We start from the raw sequence: 21,915 nt of genomic DNA on the forward strand, positions 1-21,915 counted from the left end.
GTGGAAAAACTTATACCGCTTAAACAGTTTAATAAAGTTGTAAACTCGTAAAGGATGGAAGTCATGTTATCTTTATTTCTAAATTATACCTTAATAATAATTAAACAATATCAAGCAGGAGGGCCAGGAAGATCTGATCTAAACATTTTGAAGTAAGTTTGCAGCGGAGCGCTAGGGCTGAAAGCACTACGGCAAAGACCGCGCAATGAGTAGTAAACAATTTTACTTAACATGAAATGACAAAGTGTTGAATATATTCAATAATCCTGAACATTATTAACTCTTTTTATTTCGCTGTCCCTAACTAAAGCTGAACACCAGCTTTGGGGCAGCAAGCGCAAATTGCAAGAGTTTCTGTATACAGGTACACAAAAACATTCATGGGCGTCTTTTTTAGATTTTATCAACAGCATTGCAATGGCGATTGTATTCTTTTCTGTGCTGCTATTTCAGTTCGTTTTTTCTCATTAAGACCAGATTATTGGTGTGGCAGTTGAGTAGAGGCGGCGGCAAGTAATGGGGTATGTTGCGTGTTTGAGCCCTACCGAGGAAACTATTTTATTATTTTAATTTTATGTTTTTTACTGCTAAAGCAAGCTGCATTTGATGTTGGAAGAAGAGGGTACAGGGTAACCTCTAGTCTTGTTAGCTTTAAGAATTTGATTTTTTCGTGTAAGTCATACTGTTAATTTGACTCACTTTTTTGGTGTTAATTAGTACATGGCTCTATGACTTGTGACTCGGACCACTTAAAGCCTGCTAAGCTCTTTAATGCTGTGCCCAAACAGTCTACTCACCATCCTGTGGTGCACTTTGAACGCGGACAAGTTTCCCAGGTGTTCGATATCTATGTCTAATAGCCTTCGCATGTGAGACTGTGGAAAAAGTCTGACATTCACATTCTTTCATCCATTTATGCTTGTAGGCATTGTAATTTTTTGTAGGTCTTACCTAAATTATAGCCAACTGTTAAATTATGCTAAGCATAGTTAAAGGATTAAAACAGTTTATTAAATATATTTGGCAAAATTACTAGAAAAATAATTTTAGAAACGGAAATTAACTGTATTCAATTTTAGCTGAATAGCTTTGTGATATTGTGTTTTTGTCTCTAGTTTACCTCACGCTTATATCGTGAGGATAGGCCCAGATCTGATATATTAGAAGAAGAAGAATAAATTAAATATATTCTTAATCTGCAATAGTCGAGTGAGTTTCCGTATGTCGTGTTAAAACAATATGTACACGTGTCAACTAGAAGATTGATTAGATAATTTATAATAATTTCCTAGTAATTAATAATTTATATAAATAATAAAAATATTTCAAATAAGTCATGAACATATAGAAATAATTCATATATATGTACATATTCTGTATATAAGTTTATATATATATATTTATATATACATATATATATATATTTTTATATGTATGTATGTGTATGCACAAACATACACAGCCACTCAAACTCATTTATTTTATCAATGTGTACACATATACACATGTAAATACATACATAAACATATGTGCACACGAACACAACAACAGAAAAACCGAATATACGGTTAGTGCTTAAAAGTTTATGCGTGCTAAAAGTATTTTCCCAGGCCAAAATAGAGAGCGTATCTAGTTTTGGGAATTTTGCCAAAATATATGAATTTTGTAATTCAAATAGACACTCTCATCAAGCAACGTTCTCCTTGCGTTCAGTTGCCGTTGATCGTTATAATAGCGCGATCTTTGTGTTAGCTCTTGGTCTTTTGACTAAAAATATTATATAATACAAGAATTTTGTTTAGATAAAAATTTGTAAGTTTTGTTGATTTATTACAACAATTCTAATAAGTACGTTCACGAAAGTGCCAAAATCTATATGTATATATACAACTTTACAAGTTATATATACAGCGTTTATACATATATATATAAATTTATGTGTTCATATGTTAATACAAGTATGAAAACATTTTTAAAATTTAAAAACCCGCGCACTTGCATGTACATATAAATACTATATATACATACACACACATATACATATATATGTATATGCATATATGTATATATATGTACGTATATATATGTATATATACACCTATGTACATAAAATAATGAAGTTGGTGATTTAAAGTGTATCCTACAATATTCCAAAGTTACAATTGAACCAGTAAAGTATTGAAAATTACGTTTCCCTGATCTACACTCAACACAAGTGCACAAACATATTTACATATATGTAACACACACACACACACATACCTAAATATTCAAATACGGGCAGCCATACGTATTTGCATACATAACAATATGTATGTACATAATTTTGTTCATGTTCATGAATAGAAAATTTCGAAATATACATATGTATGCATATATACACATATGTATCTAGATACATAAAAGAAGGTATTTAGCTTGACATGTTCAAAGACATGCAAATGTGATTTTAAATTGGATTATCTTCTGAAAATATCTAGTCATCGAATTATTAATTATGATCATTTATAAAGACCTTACGTATTTAATATGTATATGGACATACATACTGCATATTTTGACCAACCATACATATGTACATACATAAGAATTTCAACAAAATGTTCATTTGAATATACCTGTGTGTACATACCTGTATGCTTGTACGTACATATGTATAACACAACATTTCAAGGTACACCTACATACCTAAATGTAAAAGACTATATGTACGTATGTATGTATTTATCTATGTATGTAATTATAATACATACACACATACATATGCATGTATGCGGTGAAAACTTGATTATGCAACCCATTGCTTAATGACACGAGAAAGACAACAAATTCAAATACAATTTCTTAAAACCATATCTATGAAATAATAAGGTCCACAATATTTTGTACACTTTACTTACATCAATGACCCTATTTATTGGTCTTGTATTACATCTGTACGTATGTACATATGTGATTAAAATTATATGTACACATATAAACATGTATATGTACATACACATATATATTTATACATATGTATACATATATATATATATATTATAGAGGTTATATATATAGTATAAGTATATTTTTATTAGCGAACTATCAACTACATACATACGTGTGTATGTGCATAAGCGTGTGTGTTGAACGTCAGTAGCTAAGTGTCTATTTTTAGGTAATATCTTGAATACCCAAATTATATGCCTCTATATGTGTGTGTAGGTAATTTTTATATATGTACATAGAAATATTTGCAAATAATCATACACGCGTATTTTCTCGTGTATACAAATAGATGTGCACACACACAAACCAATAATAATAAATATGTATTCTCTGCAAATACACATAAGCACACTTGCATAAAAATATATATATGTATAAGCATACATAAATACGTACATACATATACATATGTATGCACGTGTAAAATATCGTAATATGTTACTAACAGACATGAATTTATATGTATGCATATATAAGGGGCTCCTCTTTACATTGGTTTGTTTGTTTTGCATTCGGTAATGAATGCTAATATATATATGTTTTATCTATGTATATGTAATATCTACATATGTATATACATTGTTAGCTGATTAAATATTTATGCATATGTACATACATACATACCTAGGCGAGCAAACTGCTTTTGATCTGCGTGTATTCTGCTAAGTATTCAGCTAACATTTTTCATCGCTCTTCATATATTATAGAGTATTAATACTGGTAATATAGAATGTAATTTACATACGCTTCAGTCGGGGTATCATTATTTTTCAATATTTATACCAATTGGAAACAGCAAAAACACTGCGTAAAATGGCCTTGTACAAATGTATGTAACAAGCAGAAGAAGGCATTGCCGACCTCATAAATGATATATATTTCATATTGGCATCAATAGTCGAGTCGATCTAGCCATATCTATCTAAACGTATGTGTCCTACGCGTCAATCTTAAAACCTATAAATGCCAAAGAATTGAAATTTTGGAAAGCAGGTCCTCCTAGCGGTACAAGCTTCTTCCGACTATCGATAACTTTACATAATTTTAAACAGCTTTTAATCGATAGCAACATCTTAGTTCTTTTACATATTTTTTTTAAAGAACTAATCACAAAATTTGACATGTGTTGATACCCATTCGAGTATAGTAAGTAGCATAGTATTGTGAAGAATAGAATTTTGTATAGTATATGCTACCGCATAGCCCCCTTGCTAATCTGATGAATAATAAGTACAATTGGAACCAGAAAACTATTTAATGGTATTTTTTTTAAGATCTATTCAAAAACATTTCATTAAGATCGGATAAGAAATACAGAAGTTTTTAAAGAAATCGATTGCGGTCGTGGCAGCTAACGCAAAGCGCAAGCATTTCTGTATTTATGGGCCACCTTATTACGTATACCTGCGTTTTTTTATAAATTTTAAAAATAAAATTGCAATTGGTATTGTGTTATATATTGCCCTATAAGTGTATGGTGCTATTTAAGTGTGGCCTTCTTTCAAACGAATCTCAATGTAAAGCTGATATATATGAAGCGTATACATTGTTGAGCCACTTCAATAACCGAGTTGGCAGTAGGCGATAATTAAAAACTTGTCCTGTTTCCAAGCAAACAATTAAAATCGAAAAAATGGGTAAAAGCGGTATAATGTATTTGTGCAATTGCATGTAACAGGCAGAACGAAGCATCTCCGACCCCATAAAGTATATGTTCTTGACCGTCTGTCCCTATATCCGTTCGTCCGTCTGTTTAAACGCAAGGATCCTCAAACCTATTGGAGCTAGAGACAAATTTTGAACGTAGATCGTTCTTGTGCCCGCGCAGTTGTTAAACGATTTCTTAGTGAATTTACAATAAAGTGCACATTGATTAGTTGCGTCCATATCACACTTTTCGTCGTTCACTCTCTCAGTTTAAGGAGCTAATCAGTTCAGCGTGAAGCCCGATAGTTTGAAATCAATTTATCTAGAAGTTGAGAAAACATGCTTAAAAAATCATTTTTTAACTGAACACAGTAAAGTTATACCCAAAAATCGTGAAGCTTATAAGTATTTCTTAAAAACAAATATTAAAAATCGCACAATCGCTTGTCTCTACGTGCGTATTGGAAACGACCCATTTTTCTTATCGATATTTTAAGAAAATCAACTAGCAACCCTGTGTGTGAAATTGTCATGTCATAGTCACTAAACGCCGGAATATTTATTAATGCACGGCCTAAAACTGCATTCTTGTAACAGTTCACATATATTTTTAGAACAAAAATAAAGGCGCAATGACAATTTAATATAGAAATATTGGCTGCAGAAAAATTAAGTACTTAAAACGTCAAGTTCGTTGGTCTTGAATGATTGTAAATAAATGTCTATTTCACGATTGCAAAAATTGTACTAGTTGGCCAAAAGTGACACGTGTGTGAATCTCATAAGTCGACACTACAAATAAGAAAAATTCAGTGGTAATAAAATGCATAAGTATTACTTGTATTTTGTGTATGTGTGAATATGTGTGTGTATTATGTACGTGGAGTCACACCTAGCCCCACGTGTCCCGTTCTAACATGTATGTCGATATGTAAATACATAGAGAACACAGAGTACACAATCAAGTACATGTTGTGTGCGACTCGCATTATGGCTGTGGTATTATTCAAAACCAATTTGGTATAATCCTAAATATGGTTCATGACCAAGGTCGCAAATAAATTTATTATAGTAATGTGTTTTGCCACCCATAAAGAGGGGGAGAAATAAATATTTGCATCAAGCTAGTACGTCAGAAGTTGTATGCATGCAATTATGCACTAATATCATCGACAATAGATGGCGCTAATACGAAATATTAGCTATATTAGCTCTACACATATAGTACAGTTGAAATAATCTTAAAAGTGGGTGCCTTTTGCGGGTCCGTGAAAACCTCACCAAAGTACGCATTAGTCAAATAAAATGAAATTAGAGAGAGATATTCGTACTCTTTAATTTGAGATGTGACAGACTTTGGCCAAGTTAATGCTTGGCATTTCAGCTAGATCTGCGACTAGGGCTTAGGATTTTTTCCACATCAAGCAAGATTTCTTCTAGTTCGAAAATTTGTACAAAATGTCAAATAAAATGTTATCTTAAAACATGTAAATGTTCTTGAAAAACAAAAAAGTGACTTGATCGTGTTGGATGAGGATTAGGACGTATCTTGGTAAATATTTTCCGTGCGAGTTCGTGGTGTAAAAGTGCGGTTCCCGACCAGCCCTTATCTAGGGCAACAAATATTGCTTATACGTTTTCTACCATCTCTAGCAACAACTCATAATTTAATATTCACTTTGTGGGCGAAAGTCAGAAGAATTGGTTATTCGCAAATTGTATGTAACAGGTAGAAGCTAACATCCTTGAAGAATTCATATTCTTGATCAGGGCAACGAGCTCAGTTGATTTATGTCTGTTGAAACGCATCGAAATCACGAGAAAGGGGTCAATTTTTAATGCTACCATTTACCTTATAGCTTTATTCGGAGACAATACGAGCCAGAGAGACCAATCAGAGCATTAAAGAAAGTTGAAATTTTTGAAGTAGTAGATTTGCGCTGTGTCGTTTAGCGTAACTCCCAGCTGGCGCTTGTGACGGGGGCACACTTGTTTTAATTTTTTTTTAAATTATAATTAAGTTTTAACTCTCGGCAAGAGGGCCATAATAAGCCTGGGTCACCTAAAAAGTTAGGTTGATAGCTATATAACTTTAGTCTTCTCATAGTAAATTTAAATAATTTGTAGTGATTGTCATGAGAAATGTCTTAATATCAAGAAGTTATCATCATTTGTTTTGTAGATTGTTGAACGCGAAGGATAATCGTTCAATATGGAAGACGGCCACGCGAAAACCGTCGAACAATCCCTGAATTTCTTTGGCACAGACCCTGAGCGCGGTTTAACCACTGATCAGATCAAGAACAACCAGAAAAAATATGGACCCAATGGTAAGTAATTTTTTTTGTTGAATAGTAGATGTAGATTATTTGTTTCCAGTTTTAACATAAACTGTGTTTAAAACAAAAATGTAAATGCTTGGTGTAAGGCATATCCATTTAGACACTCTGAATAAATTACTTTTGTTAGTTTAAAAGCTTTGCATGAAGGTATAAATTGATGTCAATTTCATGGCTTTTGACAAAATAATGGTTGAAATACTCTGTAAGGCAATCAAGCCTTTTTTATCCTTTCACTTATTATAATATTGTATTATTGCTTATATAAATAACACTATAAGTCAATCTTTTCTTTCTGTTTACTTACAGAATTGCCAACAGAGGAAGGTGCGCGATCAATGTTTTTGCAAGCACTTCAAGTGCTTTAGCTGTTGTGTTCATGTGTTTGTAAAATCTGATATATTCCTTTTATTTATAGGCAAGAGTATTTGGCAATTAGTTTTAGAGCAGTTTGACGATCTTCTGGTTAAGATTTTGCTATTGGCAGCCATAATATCATTTGTAAGTCTTTTTGCGTAACAATATTTTTTCCTGCCACTTTTCTCAGGGAATTGGCGTGAGATGAAGGCTAACTGCTAGTCGAGCATTTGCGAGCTAGAGCTCCCTGAATTTTTTTTTATTACATTAACTATGCTCTTTTTCATTAAAGGTATTAGCGCTGTTTGAAGAACACGAAGAGACGTTCACTGCATTTGTAGAACCTTTAGTAATTTTACTTATTCTAATAGCAAATGCTGTGGTTGGTGTTTGGCAGGAGAGAAATGCCGAATCAGCAATTGAAGCACTAAAAGAATACGAGCCCGAAATGGGTAAAGTAATTCGACAAGACAAGTCTGGTATTCAAAAAGTAAGAGCGAAAGAAATTGTTCCTGGAGATTTGGTCGAGGTGTCAGTTGGTGATAAGATTCCGGCCGACATTCGTATTACTCACATCTATTCAACAACATTAAGAATTGATCAGTCTATCCTAACCGGTGAGTCGATATCGGTAATCAAACACACCGACGCAATTCCGGACCCCCGGGCAGTCAATCAGGACAAGAAGAATATATTGTTCTCTGGTACAAATGTTGCCGCTGGCAAAGCCCGTGGTGTCGTTATTGGAACTGGCCTCAGCACTGCTATTGGCAAAATCCGAACTGAAATGTCAGAAACTGAAGAGATTAAAACACCATTGCAACAGAAATTGGACGAATTTGGTGAACAACTATCAAAAGTCATCTCTATTATTTGCGTGGCTGTCTGGGCCATTAACATTGGTCACTTTAACGATCCGGCACATGGAGGATCTTGGATCAAAGGAGCTATCTATTACTTCAAAATCGCTGTAGCATTAGCTGTCGCTGCTATTCCCGAGGGCCTTCCTGCTGTTATTACCACTTGCTTAGCGTTAGGAACACGTCGCATGGCCAAAAAGAATGCAATTGTGCGATCTCTGCCATCTGTTGAAACTTTGGGTTGCACATCTGTAATTTGCTCTGATAAGACTGGAACACTCACTACAAATCAAATGTCTGTTTCCCGAATGTTCATTTTTGAAAAAGTGGAAGGTAACGATAGCAGTTTCCTTGAGTTTGAACTGACTGGCTCGACATATGAACCCATTGGCGAGTTGTTCTTGGGTGGCCAGAGAGTTAAAGCCAGCGATTACGACGCTTTACAGGAATTGTCTACAATCTGTATTATGTGCAATGACTCGGCAATTGATTACAATGAATTCAAACAGGCATTTGAAAAGGTCGGTGAGGCAACGGAGACCGCATTGATTGTTTTGGCAGAAAAACTGAACTCTTTTAATGTTAACAAATCTGGATTGGATCGCAGATCAGCTGCTATTGCTTGTCGTGGTGAAATTGAAACGAAATGGAAGAAAGAGTTCACGCTTGAATTCTCTCGCGATCGTAAATCCATGTCTTCTTATTGTACACCACTTAAGGCATCTCGCTTGGGTACTGGTCCAAAACTCTTCGTCAAGGGAGCTCCAGAGGGTGTGTTGGATCGCTGCTCACATGCTCGTGTTGGCACGAGCAAAGTGCCACTGACGTCTGCGCTCAAGACCAAGATCTTAAATCTTACAGGCCAGTATGGTACCGGACGTGATACCCTACGTTGCTTAGCCCTTGCGGTTGCTGACAGTCCAATTCGTCCCGAAGAAATGGACTTGGGTGACTCTACCAAGTTCTATCAGTATGAAGTTAATCTGACCTTTGTCGGAGTCGTTGGCATGCTGGATCCCCCGCGCAAAGAAGTTTTTGATGCCATTGTTCGTTGTCGCGCAGCCGGTATTCGTGTTATTGTTATCACTGGTGATAACAAGGCTACTGCTGAAGCTATTTGCCGTCGTATTGGTGTATTTTCTGAGGATGAAGACACCACTGGAAAATCGTACTCGGGTCGCGAATTTGACGATCTATCTCCTGCTGAGCAAAAGGCCGCAGTTGCACGGTCTCGCCTATTCTCGCGCGTGGAACCACAGCACAAATCCAAGATTGTTGAATTCTTGCAGGGCATGAACGAAATATCTGCAATGACTGGTGATGGTGTCAACGACGCTCCAGCTCTTAAGAAAGCCGAAATTGGTATTGCCATGGGCTCCGGTACAGCTGTAGCTAAATCTGCCGCAGAAATGGTTTTGGCCGATGACAATTTCTCTTCCATCGTTTCTGCTGTTGAAGAAGGTCGTGCCATTTATAACAACATGAAGCAGTTCATTCGTTATCTTATTTCATCCAATATCGGCGAAGTCGTTTCCATTTTCTTGACAGCTGCTCTTGGTTTGCCCGAAGCATTGATTCCAGTTCAACTCTTGTGGGTTAACCTGGTATGTTTAAAAAAAATCCCTACTTATTGATAAATAAATTTGATTCTTTTTATGTAGGTAACAGACGGCCTACCAGCTACAGCTCTTGGCTTCAACCCACCTGACTTGGATATTATGGAGAAACCACCAAGGAAGGCTGACGAAGGCTTAATTTCAGGATGGCTGTTCTTCCGGTTGGAAATTAATTAATAGTCTGGTTAAACAAAGCAACAGCTGCGCGTTGAAAACATCTTGATATGGGCAAATTGAGCCTTAGCTCATTGCTGAGTATTATTTATGCGGCAATTGTATTTATCCTGCTGAACAGCTGACGCTTCGTTTATACAGGCTGTAACATGTTTTTTATTCGCATCTTAAATTTATTTTGTTTCGAATTTAGTTATATGGCCATTGGTTTCTATGTCGGTGCAGCAACGGTTGGTGCAGCCACTTGGTGGTTTGTGTTTTCTTCGGAAGGTCCAAACCTATCATACTGGCAGCTCACTCATCATCTTGCCTGTTTGGGCGGTGGAGAGGAATTCAAAGGTGTAGATTGTAAAATCTTCAGCGATCCACATGCGATGACCATGGCTCTATCTGTGCTTGTAACCATTGAAATGTTAAATGCAATGAACAGGTTAGTTTTTTTCGATTAATTTCGCGAAACAAATAATATACGAGTAATATATATTCTTTATACAGCTTATCAGAGAACCAGTCCTTAATAACAATGCCTCCATGGTGTAATTTGTGGTTGCTTGGTTCAATGGCTCTATCTTTCACGCTTCACTTTGTCATTCTATATGTTGATGTCCTCTCTGTAAGTAATTATTCTAGACACTAAGTATACGGCACCTAAATCCTGTATATTTTTAGGCCGTCTTCCAAGTGACACCGTTGTCTGCAGAGGAATGGATAACTGTGATGAAATTTTCAATTCCTGTAGTTTTATTAGATGAAACGTTGAAGTTTGTTGCTAGAAAAATTGCAGATGGTGAGAGTCCTATATATAAGATGCATGGGATTGTGTTAATGTGGGCTGTCTTCTTTGGCCTGCTGTACGCTATGATGCTTTAAGAATATTATAATCATTAAGCCCAACATCATTATTCTAATAACTAGCATAAAGTGTTACTAAATATAAACAGAAAGAAATACCTATAGTAATGATTTTAACCAAACAACACATAGACTTATTTCCGAATATTACTAAAAAAAAAAAACAAAAAATCACGCGTGATATTTTGATAGAGATTTACTCGCTAATTTACACAAACACCGTGAAATCGTCAATAGATTATGATCAAACGATTTATCGAAACGTACACCTAATAATTCTGTTTGAATGCGTTTTACATAAGGCATTGATTTTGTACATGCAATTAAATAGATGATTGTAGTTTGGAAAATTGGAAATACATACGTGAAGTTTCAGAAGATTTTTTCTTATAGTTTTTGAGAACATTCAAATCAAAGATCATTTCTGATTTTAACATAGTTAATTTTTTGAAGTTTAGTTTATTGAAAGAAAAATTAACCAATCGTAGATTTGTTCGTATATTTTATGTACAAAAAATTTTAAATATTTTTTCGTCAACTGATCAAAAACCTATTTTTTCTATGAACTCTGAGTGCGTAGCTTTATGTAAATATTTCTTCAATGAGATGTCATTACACTAAATAAAACCACGAAATGATTTAATAGATAAATCCTGAATCCCTATTTATGCAATTCATATTTTATTTATTCGCCAACAATTGGCTTACAAGCCTATTTTCGTGAATGTGGAATTGCAGATAGATATTTTGTATTGAATTTATGTATTAAGTAGTCTTAATTCAGTCAGACTTTGGCCTTAAAGTTAAAAAAAAAGTTAGTTCATTCATTCCATAGAATATAAGACTTAATCTTGAAGCAGCATAAAATCAATATTTTGACTTATGGCGATCGGCAAGACAAATCAATTTTGGCAAAAAAAAAATTGATTGAGTGTATAGAACATTGGAATGTTAGTTTTTCAGTTCACGTATCCGTTCCAATCAACTCCATTATTTTTTATCATTTTGAGGACTTGCTGAAAGTAAAATAAGGTAATTGGGATCCAGGATTTTGTCCGTGGTATTTATTTTTACTACATACATGTAATGTATACAAGAAAGAACAATTCAATTTGTGTCAAGCTTAGGTTATAAAGAAAAAATAAATAATTTTTTAGTTTCTGTTTAAAAAAAAAAAAACTTTTTAGAAATTTCACTTAAAATTTACATGATGTACATCGTTATAAATTAAAGACACTGTGAAATAAACAAATTACAAACAACATTAGCATTACCGTATGCTAAACTAAAAACTGCGCCTGAAAACCCATTAAATTGTACAGTGGTGGCGTTAGCTCATCTCATAGTACGCTTTTGAATGCTCGCTCGCAATTGCATTTGCTGCTGTTGACGATTAAATGAACGTTCGCATTATTGACTACAATATTCCAATGAAACCTTTTTATAAATAATTTTTTTTTTATACAGTAAATCCCCGATTTCATTAATTGGATGACACCCCATTAATTTTACATAAATTAAGTCCATCCCTGCTATAGAGAATATGTGAAGTTGTTAAATGTTGATATACTAGTGTGCCAAGTTATAAGTGAATTCGAAAGATCTTTTGCTGTACATTATGGTCTACTTAATGAATTCATATTTAAAATTCAGCATGTAAGATATCAATTATTACGAAATATAAACACCGAAATCCGAACTGGTCTACTTTTTAAACGAAGCAGCATAGTACTTACTTCGCTAAACCGTTGTTCCTGATGTCCTGCCAACCCTTTCATTCCAATTTTAGTTTGCAAGCATATTGGTTTCCCCTATTTTAGTACACACATTTTTGGTAATTATCGCCAATATTATTTATATGTATGTAGTTCCTGATGTCGTCGTTTCTAAGTTCTAAAGGTCTTGGGCAGTGGAACAAACATGCAGAAGATCCTCAAGGATGACGAAATTGTAAACCTTTATCAATCTTGTATTCTTTGCTCAGAGAATTGTATCCAAAATGAATAAAACTTATTTGATTTAGAGAGTAATTAAAGCCTTTCTTCAATTATTTACAAAAGCTTCTATTAATACATAAGTACCAGAAAGCTTTAATTCTTGTTACTATCTAATTGCTTGGAATAGATGACTATACGAGGCTGAGAAGACTTCGAGCTGAATACTCGATAATGCTTGCTATAATCGTCACAGCGGAACGCTTCATGCAAAGTTAGTTGAACAAAGTTGAAGCGATAAAGATTTATTATAACGTTAAAGTCGTTCCAGCGATATTAAAGAATATGTGTCGTCTAAGGATCGTCAAACTCCTTTGACTATCGCTTGATGAAACACAAAAAATTAATTATTCACCACGGTTGTATTATCAGACAGTCGAAGTTAAATTTAAGATCATTAACTTCATTGCTGATACTGTTGACACGCTCGATCAAGGGTGTAAGAAACTTTTTGAGGAAGCCTTCTATAGAAAGCAATATATTAAACAGGTTGGTTACTTTTTGGGTCTGTTACGCAAATACTCAGAGATGTAGTTCAAAAGATTGACTGGAAAGCTGAGAAGGCATAACTTCTTAGCCTTTAGCCTTTAGCCTTACCTTCTTAAACCCATTATATAACTCAAGAAGGTTAGTCGTTGTAGATCTACGCTGATGAGGATAAGGCTGATATTAATTATACCTAGAGGAGTAGCTGAGTTTGCGAACAGATTGGTAATGCCTGAATCAGCAGGTTTTGTGTAAACTACCAGTTATTTATTTTATTTTTCCCCAAAGAGCTGTAAGTTTAGAAAAGATGTTTTGGAAACTAATATTCCTTAAACGAATATGTTTCAAGGTATGTATGTATTGCTTATTGATATTTCTTGATTGTAGAAGATAGAGAAACATATTCGAAGTTATATAGCATAAGCTTCAGTTAGGGATACGTCGTTAGAAAAAAGATTTATTTCTTTAATTATCGAGCTGATTGATTCAACGCAACTTGAAAAGTTTGGTTCCTATAGCCAAATCGATGCTCAGGAATAAATTCCCGTCGTCCAGCAGTGGCAAAAATCGGACCTCTGGTGGTTTTGGCTTGGCAAGGATTGGTCCCAGCCCAGATCATGAAGCCAGAAAATTTTGGCTTGCATGAATATTTTGGCATGGACCACGAATGGAGCTAACCATCCCGCTGAATCGAACAGCCTGGCGATCTGCTTTCCAGCATATACAAAGAGTCTTCGCAAGGCTAGATTCTGCAATCTTCAAGAAATCGGCTCGGAGTAAAAGAAAGATTCTTGATTCCCGAAACCTAGTGAGACGATCATCTAAAAGTGGTTCGGGGCTAACCGAAATCCTTGTGAAAAGGACGAAATTTTCTCGGCATTCGACTTAACTACAGGGAAAGTCAGGATCCCACCGAAGATGGTATCCATGGCGAGCCGCATATGTCGGATTGCGTGCCGACGAGATGTCAATCTTGTTGGGCAACCACTGTTCCCACAGCGAACGCGTAAGCTTGGGTAGCTTAGAGGCACACATGTAAACTAGAAGGTTATCCCAAATCACAGAATTTATGCGGGAGTTCCCTAGAGTGCTGTCAAGCAGCATTGGACGGGGCAATTGGTCTTTAACGGTTGATGACGAAAAGTTTTTTAACGGAGGGAAAGAAATTTTCATATTCTGTGCTGTGTTGATGGAACGAAAAGTCAGCCCTAAAGAGCCTCGGACTTGGATAACAGAGGAGAAACAGATAAAAAAATGGTTTATTTTATTTCAGCAATTTCGATTAGTTGGAACGATGGAATTGGTCCAATTTGAATTAAGTGGTTTTTTATTCAAGAAAACCAAAGGAAAACAGAAAAAAAGAATAACAAATATGTTTGTTTTATTTTAATTATTAAAATAAATTTAATTGGAACGATGGAATTTTTTTTTTTCATTATATGTTTTATTAGTTTTGCCAAGTATCAGCAGTTTATATCGGCTATAACAGGACAGGTAGGCTAAATTTAAAAGCCATGCCTTGTCAAATGGACAAAGCTTAAACTTAAGTTATAATCCTATCAGAAGTCTATTATTATGTTTTCATATTGTCAACTTTCGATAGTCAAAGTGGACCAAATGTACCTTGGAAGCGGAATTGGAACATAGCAAATGAAAAATCATCGATTACTTTAGGGTAAGAATCGATGAAAGGAAGATTACCATCGATATTTTTAGCCACAGACACTTCATTCAGTTGGTTGGGCAATGGGAAGTGATCGTGTGATAAAAAAGAGGAAAATGTCGGCTTTGGAACAGCTTAAAAATTTAACAACCATTGTTGCTGATACCGGCGATTTTGATGGTAAATTTGTTAAATAATTATCACGCATACATTTATGAATTACGTACTGTTTAAAGCCTATAAGTATTTATCATTTTAATGTCGTTTTTAAATATCAATTTGTTAATCTATGTTAATGTGGCTATAAGTGTACGTGCATATGTACATATTTAAAAGGTTAAGTTTGTTGTATTTTATTATTTTAAACAGAAAACATTTATGACATTCATTTTATTTCTATATGTACATACGTAAATGTATGTACATATGTACTTATGCTTACCAAAAGTCAGACTCACCTTCGACTTTAACTTTTATTTGAACTTCAGGGGCTCAGTGTTTTTATTAAATACAACCGTACTCCATATACATGCATTAGAGACATATTGATATACATATGTATATATGCGATTTTAGTTTATAAACATATGAAGTTCAAATCAAAGTGATTCGAAGGTGACTCTGACTTTCTATGACCAAAGTGAATGTAAACATTGAGATAAGTAACGTGTGCGTGTGTGTGTGTGTGCGTGTGTGTGTGTGCGTGTGTGCATGTATGTATGTTCTGTACTAAGTTTGGCTTGGTTTAAAAGCAGTACCTCTTAAGCCGATGATAATATTTATAAAATTTATTTAATATGTATATTATTATTATTACTTCGCTAATAGCATCCAAAAGCAGAAACTTCTTTTTTAATGTATATTATTTTATTATTTTTTATTATTAATAATTATATTTAAAATTAATTTGAAGAAATTATGTAAATATTTGCATACTGATTTTCACACACATGCATACATATGCGAATGCAAACTTGACGTAGGTCATGGTCAGCGCTAGAAGTTTTACAACCCATGCATGCATAATTCACACATGCAAACATAGGTGCTTGCACGCCATTGGCTGATACAAAAACTTCTCACCAGCATACACTGTACAAAAATAAAAGTACATGGTTACATGGTTCATTGTATGAAGATAGCTGTGGTACAAAGTGTGCTATGGGACAAAAATGTATTATGTCTAATTTTGTTTTACAATTTAGCAAGTTTCTAGGGTAATATAAGATTAACTTATAGCATGCAAAAAACTTTTTCGCTCAATGTACCATCGAGCAGCTTTGCTGAAGGCAGGCTGGCGACTGAATTCGTTGCTCATCACCACAGCAACAAGCCGCGACTTTACACTTATTCGGCTCGCTTCTGGAGAGCGAAAAGCCAGTCGGCATCTCTTCGTTTGAAGTGGGAAAATCCAGATACTAAGATTGAGCGTTACTGATCTTAGTGTTTATATTGTCACTTGGAGGAGCTTTACAAAAAAAGTATATACTGTTAAAGGATCTGTATCTTATAATGTTGTTTTTAATTTTAGCCATAAATGTCTATAAGCCTACTGATGCCACGACTAACCCATCCCTCATCTTGTCTGCGTCATCTATGGACCGCTATCAATACATAGTAAAAAATGCCGTCGATTATGGAAAAACTAAGAAAGGGTAATGTGAATTTTAATATTTATAGATATAAAGCAATATTAAACTTAATTATCATTTCAAATTTCTTAAATATTGATATTGACTTATGGAACCGTGAATAGGAACAAAATCTTTCTCTCCATTAAGTGAAATAGATTATTAGAACCAACTCTTTCACCCCAATAGTTAACTTACATACACAATTTGTTTAAAATTTTCGTTATATTTTTATTTCAAGTCTCAAGCTCTAATAGATTCTAAAATCGATGCGTTCATGCCTTATGGGTCGACGATGCTTCATTCCGCCTCTTTTATAGTACATTTCTGACAATTTTTATTTATTTTTTTTTTTTTAGATCGCTGGAAAATCAAGTATCCGAAGCTATGGATTACTTGTGCGTATTATTTGGGTGTGAAATTCTGAAAATTGTGCCTGGTAGGGTATCTACTGAAATAGACGCGCGACTGTCGTTTGATACGAAGAAAAGCGTGGAAAAGGCGTTGAAATTGATTGATTTATACGCCACCTTTGGAATTGAAAAGGAGCGCATTTTAATTAAACTTGCCTCCACATGGGAAGGTATAAAGGCTGCCGAAATTTTGGAAAAAGAACATGGAGTTCATTGCAATCTCACACTGCTATTTACATTTGCTCAGGCGGTTGCTTGTGCTGAAGCTGGTGTTACTCTAATCTCCCCGTTTGTGGGTCGTATATTGGATTGGTACGTGGCTAACACAGATACGAAGACTTTTAAGCCTCAAGACGACCCAGGCGTCATTTCGGTTACGAGTATCTATAATTACTACAAGAAATTCGACTATAAAACATTGGTAATGGGTGCATCATTTAGAAATACTGGTGAAATTAAAGCATTAGCTGGCTGTGACCTGCTTACGATCAGTCCATCTTTACTAAAAGATCTAGAAAATGATGAAGAGATACTGAAACCGGCTTTATCTGTAGCCACTGCTAAACTCCAAGATACTAAGCAGATTTCTTTAAATGAGAATCAATTCAGATGGTTACTTAATGAAGATGCCATGGCGACTGATAAATTGTCTGAGGGCATACGGAAATTCGCTATAGATACAGTGAAACTGGAAAACTTAATAAAAAACTTGTTTAAATAATTTTCTAACATGCACATTCAATGTAAAAACTTAAAGTTGAACAAACTTTTCCTTTCGATTCTCTTTTAAAGACATAAAAGTTTATAAATGATTTGAAAATAAAGCTTTTTTATTTTTGTATGCAAAAACAAATAAATTTTTTAATTTATTGGTAGATTTTCATATTTTCGTTTCGAATATAACAAAGCGTATGGTGGGTGTTGGATGATATTAATAGTGCTATGCTAGCTAACTATAAGTAGTCCTGTTTTTGCTTAGATGCAGGCAGAAATCGAAACGACAGCCAGCCACAGCTACAGCTGTGGTTGAGTTTCAGTTTACGATGTAAACTTCGCTTACCAAAATGCGAAATCCAGAAGAGCAATATTCTTGACTTGTATTTACCGAACGCAGTGCTTAGTTGGGTTGACAGCGAAGCGAGTTGTGAGTCCCCTGGCAGTTCGTAACAGGGCACTTCGAACATTGCCATAAACTGGACGGGACGTATTACTACTTCTGTCACGTTGTTTCGCTTGGCACTGTCGTACGTTTTGACGATGTCGCCAACTCCTTGTGGTCTACAAGATTCTTATTTAAGGATAACTAGGCTTATAAGTAGTATCTGAGGCCGCCGCGTTCATACCTATGTCTCGTATTGTCTGTTACATACATTTATAAATGAAGAATAAAATTTATATTTCAAGGCACAAAGATTTTTATTTTAAATTAATTGTTAAATTAATTACTTGAAATTCATATAAATTCCAGCAGCTGTGACGAAACAGTTGCTGTGATGGACGCTATTTCATTGAGCGTTGCCGTTTGCTTGCGTGGTGCCCTTGCGTACTCACGTGCAATTTGTACAATTTATTTAATATATGTGTTTTTAATAACTTGTAAAAATAACACATTTATTTTTTATAACACATCATAAGTGCGACAGAATGGCAAATAAAACAATTGGTTAATTATTTTATGGAACACAATGGGATAGAAACTTCTCTCAGAGATGTTGTTTCGCCGTGCCAATATCTTGACAGAAGATGTTAAATGCTAAATGTTGTTGTAAGTGGTTACTTTTAAGAGATTGGGTAAGTAAGTGGTTACTTTTGATACTTGTTACTTGTAGCGTGTTTAGTAAATATCGCTTATTTAAACTATGCGGTAAATGTTGAATGTCAGACATAGATAGGTTTTAGGCAAAAATAAGAATGAAGGGGAAGCGGATTAACCGGAGTCCCTTACGGGGGAATAAAAAACGTTTGAAGAACAGCAGCTTTATACAAAGAAGCCGGCAAATGGAACAAGCGCATAGGATTGAAAGTCATTTCCAACACGCTATTGACGATGGAGCCAAAATTGCTGATGGCTTCTTACCATTATTGAAAGATCAGAATCAGTTTTACGAGCAACTTGTAAGTGGATGTAGTTTTGAAGAGAAAGGTATGGAAAACATTTGCAATATTCACTTATCTGACTATTAAATACTCCTCTCATTTCCCTTAGTTAAAGGATTAGAGGAACCCGTTATACAAGAGAAAAAAAAAGATGTCGATGTGGATCAGGAACAAATATACGCCACCAACTTTAATAATTCGTTCACGAATCGCTTTAATATAGGACTAACCTCAGATGATGTTACTGTAATACTTTCGAAACACACAAAAGAATTGAAAGGTAAATGGTCTGCAATTGGCCATTTCAAAATCGAACAACCACTTTTAAAAACTTTGCTTAGCCTGGATGGCATATGCAAGCAGCCTCCAGAAGTTTTAAAACCCGCAGACCTTGAACAAATGAAAGTGCAAGCACGCCTAGCTGCGAATATTTCCTATCCTCTAACTGCTCTTCAGACGGAAATCTTTCATATTGCGAATAGCTACTTGGACCTTTATTATCCTCAGCGCTCTCATGATAATGCGGAGCAGATTCGATACGTATATTGCATTCATACAGTTAATCATGTATTAAAGAGTAGAGCGTTGATTTTACGCAATAATGAAACGATTGCAAAGCTGGTCAAAAATCCACAAGAGCTGCCCAGCGAGGTTGTATTACCAGATAGTGTAAGGGATCAAGGTCTGACACGAATGAAGGCCCTCATCGTATTGCCATTTCGAGAATCCGCTCTGAAAACAGTACAAATGATAGCAAACCTGCTGTTTGGGAATCAGAAGGGTATGTATAAATAAAACAAACGTCAAGAAATACAATTTTAAAATGAGGTAAAATGGCATATTACCTATACAGAAGTGATCCTCACATAAAATGTTTAACTCAGACCCGTTGAAAATGGTCAAAGAGATTTTATGCCAATGTGTCTAACAGAAAAAAGAAAGCATCTCCAACACCTTAAAGTATATATATATCAGCATAATTTTATTCAAATCATTACTGAGACTCTCTATTAAAATTCATTTGAGACGTGTTTCACATTTTTTTAAGTATTTAAGATTCCTCGATAGAACATGAGAATGAAATTTTTTTGGGCGAAATTGTATGTTTTCTCCGATTAGATTTAAAACCTATTTTTAAAGACCTTTAAACTGTAGTAAATTGGCAAAAATCCGCTGAATGTTTTCTGAGGGCGGAGATATCTCCTTTTATAAGTCAAAAAATTCATAACAAAATATTATATGTTTAAAATAAGAATTACAAACAAATGCCATTTTCTCTCAGATTAAAATTTATTTTGTTTTACATATTATTATTATTATATTTTAATTTTGTAGATCCTAATGCTGGCCATCCGATTGCAAAGTTCGATCGATTTCTTAACGAATTTTCGGGAAACACTGTATACTTTCCAAAAACAAATCCCAAACCAGCTGATTATGAGAAAACGTTTAACGGAAATACTGATGACAACTTTAAAATTGGTATTCGTTTGACCAAGAAAACGATGTCCTTGTATTCCGACTTAAGCGCATCGGACATTTTAATTACTTCCCCATTGGCATTACGTATGCTTATTAATGATAAGGATAAGGACTTTGATTTTCTGAATTCAATTGAAATACTCATTATTGACCAGGCAGAGCTGTTTATAGCGCAAAATTGGGAGAATCTTCTCTATGTACTAGATCATTTACATCTGCAACCGCAAAAGCTACCTACCACCAATTGTCAACGCCTACGGACATATTGTCTCGATGCGACGTCTCGGTTCTATCGACAAACTCTACTTTTCTCATCGCATGAGCTTCCAGAATTTCGCGGAATAATAAATAATAAATGCCAGAACTACCAAGGCAAAATGCGCACTATTAATCCGATTGAACATGGTGATATGTGCAATGTACTGACGCCAGTCAAACAGGTTTATCAACGTATTGATTGCTCAAGCGTGGAGTCTGCTTTGGAAGATCGCTTTCAATATTTCGTACGACATGTTCTTCCGCAATTTACAAAAACGGGGTTCTCTCATTGCCTGCTGTATGTGCCCAGCTATTTTGACTACGTTCGTTTAAGAAATCACTTTAAAAAAGAGATGATCAATTTTGTTCAAATAAGTGAATATACAAAGAAAGAAAAAATATCCCGAGCGAGAGACATTTTCTTTCACAGTGGTGCACCAATAATGCTTTACTCTGAGAGAGGTCACTTCTTTCGACGCACGCGAATCAAAGGAGTTCGCCATTTAATATTCTATCAACCGCCAAATTTTCCTCATTTTTACTCTGAATTGTTAAATTTAATGCTGGAAATTAATCAAAACCCACGAGATGGCTTACAGGATAACATGAGTGTCAAAGTCTTGTACACCAAATTTGATTTACTAAGTTTAAGTAATATAATTGGAAATGCGAATGCGTGTAAATTAACGGCAGGCAGCAAAAATTCATACATATTCTCGCAATAAGAATAACGCCACAACATGAAGATGGACAATAACCTACAAGAACGGGTCACTCATCAAGCACGCATAAGTGGCGCAATGTAATGCACTGTCAGCGGCTTTTTAGGACATTGCGCGGCAACAAAAGTTTAAAAAAAAAACAACACCATGAACGAGGCACAATTTCAAAGCTGTTAGGGAGTAGGACCAGCTTACATTATAAGGAATTATGTTATTTAGTTATAGTTGAATTATAGACAATAAACCAGTCGATTCCTACGAGACCCTAAACCTTTTTAGTTGGTGCCCAACATAGGCTATAACACAATCCGGATTTACTCAACAACATATGTA

At 34.8% G+C, this 21,915-nt stretch overlaps 3 protein-coding genes across 6 annotated transcripts; all 3 read left to right on the forward strand.

Moving 5' to 3' along the window:
• Positions 1 to 1,722: 1,722 nt before the first annotated feature.
• Positions 1,723 to 12,863, forward strand: LOC115763031 (calcium-transporting ATPase sarcoplasmic/endoplasmic reticulum type). Of its 4 annotated transcripts, none has more exons than XM_030705462.1 (10): positions 1,723 to 1,812; positions 6,821 to 6,968; positions 7,287 to 7,304; positions 7,396 to 7,478; positions 7,627 to 9,798; positions 9,856 to 9,971; positions 10,178 to 10,414; positions 10,480 to 10,597; positions 10,654 to 10,771; positions 12,705 to 12,863. In XM_030705462.1, exons 2-10 carry the CDS (start codon positions 6,851 to 6,853, stop codon positions 12,731 to 12,733), a joined length of 3,009 nt encoding a protein of 1,002 aa, XP_030561322.1. In that variant the 5' UTR covers positions 1,723 to 1,812; positions 6,821 to 6,850; the 3' UTR covers positions 12,734 to 12,863. The 4 variants fall into 4 exon arrangements, with proteins under 4 accessions (XP_030561322.1, XP_030561330.1, XP_030561303.1 ...); XM_030705470.1 differs by lacking the exon at positions 12,705 to 12,863 and adding an exon at positions 12,304 to 12,632; XM_030705443.1 differs by lacking the exon at positions 12,705 to 12,863 and having other exon boundaries at positions 10,654 to 11,214.
• Positions 12,864 to 15,023: 2,160 nt separating this feature from the next.
• On the forward strand, positions 15,024 to 17,863 carry LOC115761868 (probable transaldolase). Its single transcript, XM_030703871.1, has 3 exons — positions 15,024 to 15,159; positions 16,511 to 16,634; positions 16,970 to 17,863. The coding sequence occupies exons 1-3, from the start codon at positions 15,063 to 15,065 to the stop codon at positions 17,742 to 17,744; spliced, it is 996 nt and encodes a 331-aa protein (XP_030559731.1). The 5' UTR covers positions 15,024 to 15,062; the 3' UTR covers positions 17,745 to 17,863.
• Positions 17,864 to 18,849: 986 nt separating this feature from the next.
• On the forward strand, positions 18,850 to 21,845 carry LOC115762523 (digestive organ expansion factor homolog). The gene is made up of 3 exons (XM_030704787.1): positions 18,850 to 19,166; positions 19,230 to 19,901; positions 20,456 to 21,845. Exons 1-3 carry the CDS (start codon positions 18,935 to 18,937, stop codon positions 21,583 to 21,585), a joined length of 2,034 nt encoding a protein of 677 aa, XP_030560647.1. The 5' UTR covers positions 18,850 to 18,934; the 3' UTR covers positions 21,586 to 21,845.
• Positions 21,846 to 21,915: the final 70 nt, after the last annotated feature.

This window comes from Drosophila novamexicana, unplaced genomic scaffold (genome assembly GCF_003285875.2).
Source record: "Drosophila novamexicana strain 15010-1031.04,08,12 unplaced genomic scaffold, DnovRS2.1 tig00000008-arrow-pilon, whole genome shotgun sequence".
NCBI lineage: Eukaryota > Metazoa > Arthropoda > Insecta > Diptera > Drosophilidae > Drosophila > Drosophila novamexicana.

Coding starts and splice junctions, on each gene's coding strand:
- LOC115761868 (XM_030703871.1), top strand. CDS start 15,063: ATGGGAAGTGATCGTGTGATAAAAAAGAGGAAAATGTCGGCTTTGGAA. Junction 15,160..16,510: donor TGATACCGGCGATTTTGATG/GTAAATTTGTTA, acceptor TTTTAATTTTAG/CCATAAATGTCTATAAGCCT. Junction 16,635..16,969: donor TATGGAAAAACTAAGAAAGG/GTAATGTGAATT, acceptor TTTTTTTTTTAG/ATCGCTGGAAAATCAAGTAT.
- LOC115762523 (XM_030704787.1), top strand. CDS start 18,935: ATGAAGGGGAAGCGGATTAACCGGAGTCCCTTACGGGGGAATAAAAAA. Junction 19,167..19,229: donor ATGTAGTTTTGAAGAGAAAG/GTATGGAAAACA, acceptor CATTTCCCTTAG/TTAAAGGATTAGAGGAACCC. Junction 19,902..20,455: donor GCTGTTTGGGAATCAGAAGG/GTATGTATAAAT, acceptor TTAATTTTGTAG/ATCCTAATGCTGGCCATCCG.
- LOC115763031 (XM_030705443.1), top strand. CDS start 6,851: ATGGAAGACGGCCACGCGAAAACCGTCGAACAATCCCTGAATTTCTTT. Junction 9,799..9,855: donor AACTCTTGTGGGTTAACCTG/GTATGTTTAAAA, acceptor CTTTTTATGTAG/GTAACAGACGGCCTACCAGC. Junction 10,415..10,479: donor ATGTTAAATGCAATGAACAG/GTTAGTTTTTTT, acceptor TTCTTTATACAG/CTTATCAGAGAACCAGTCCT.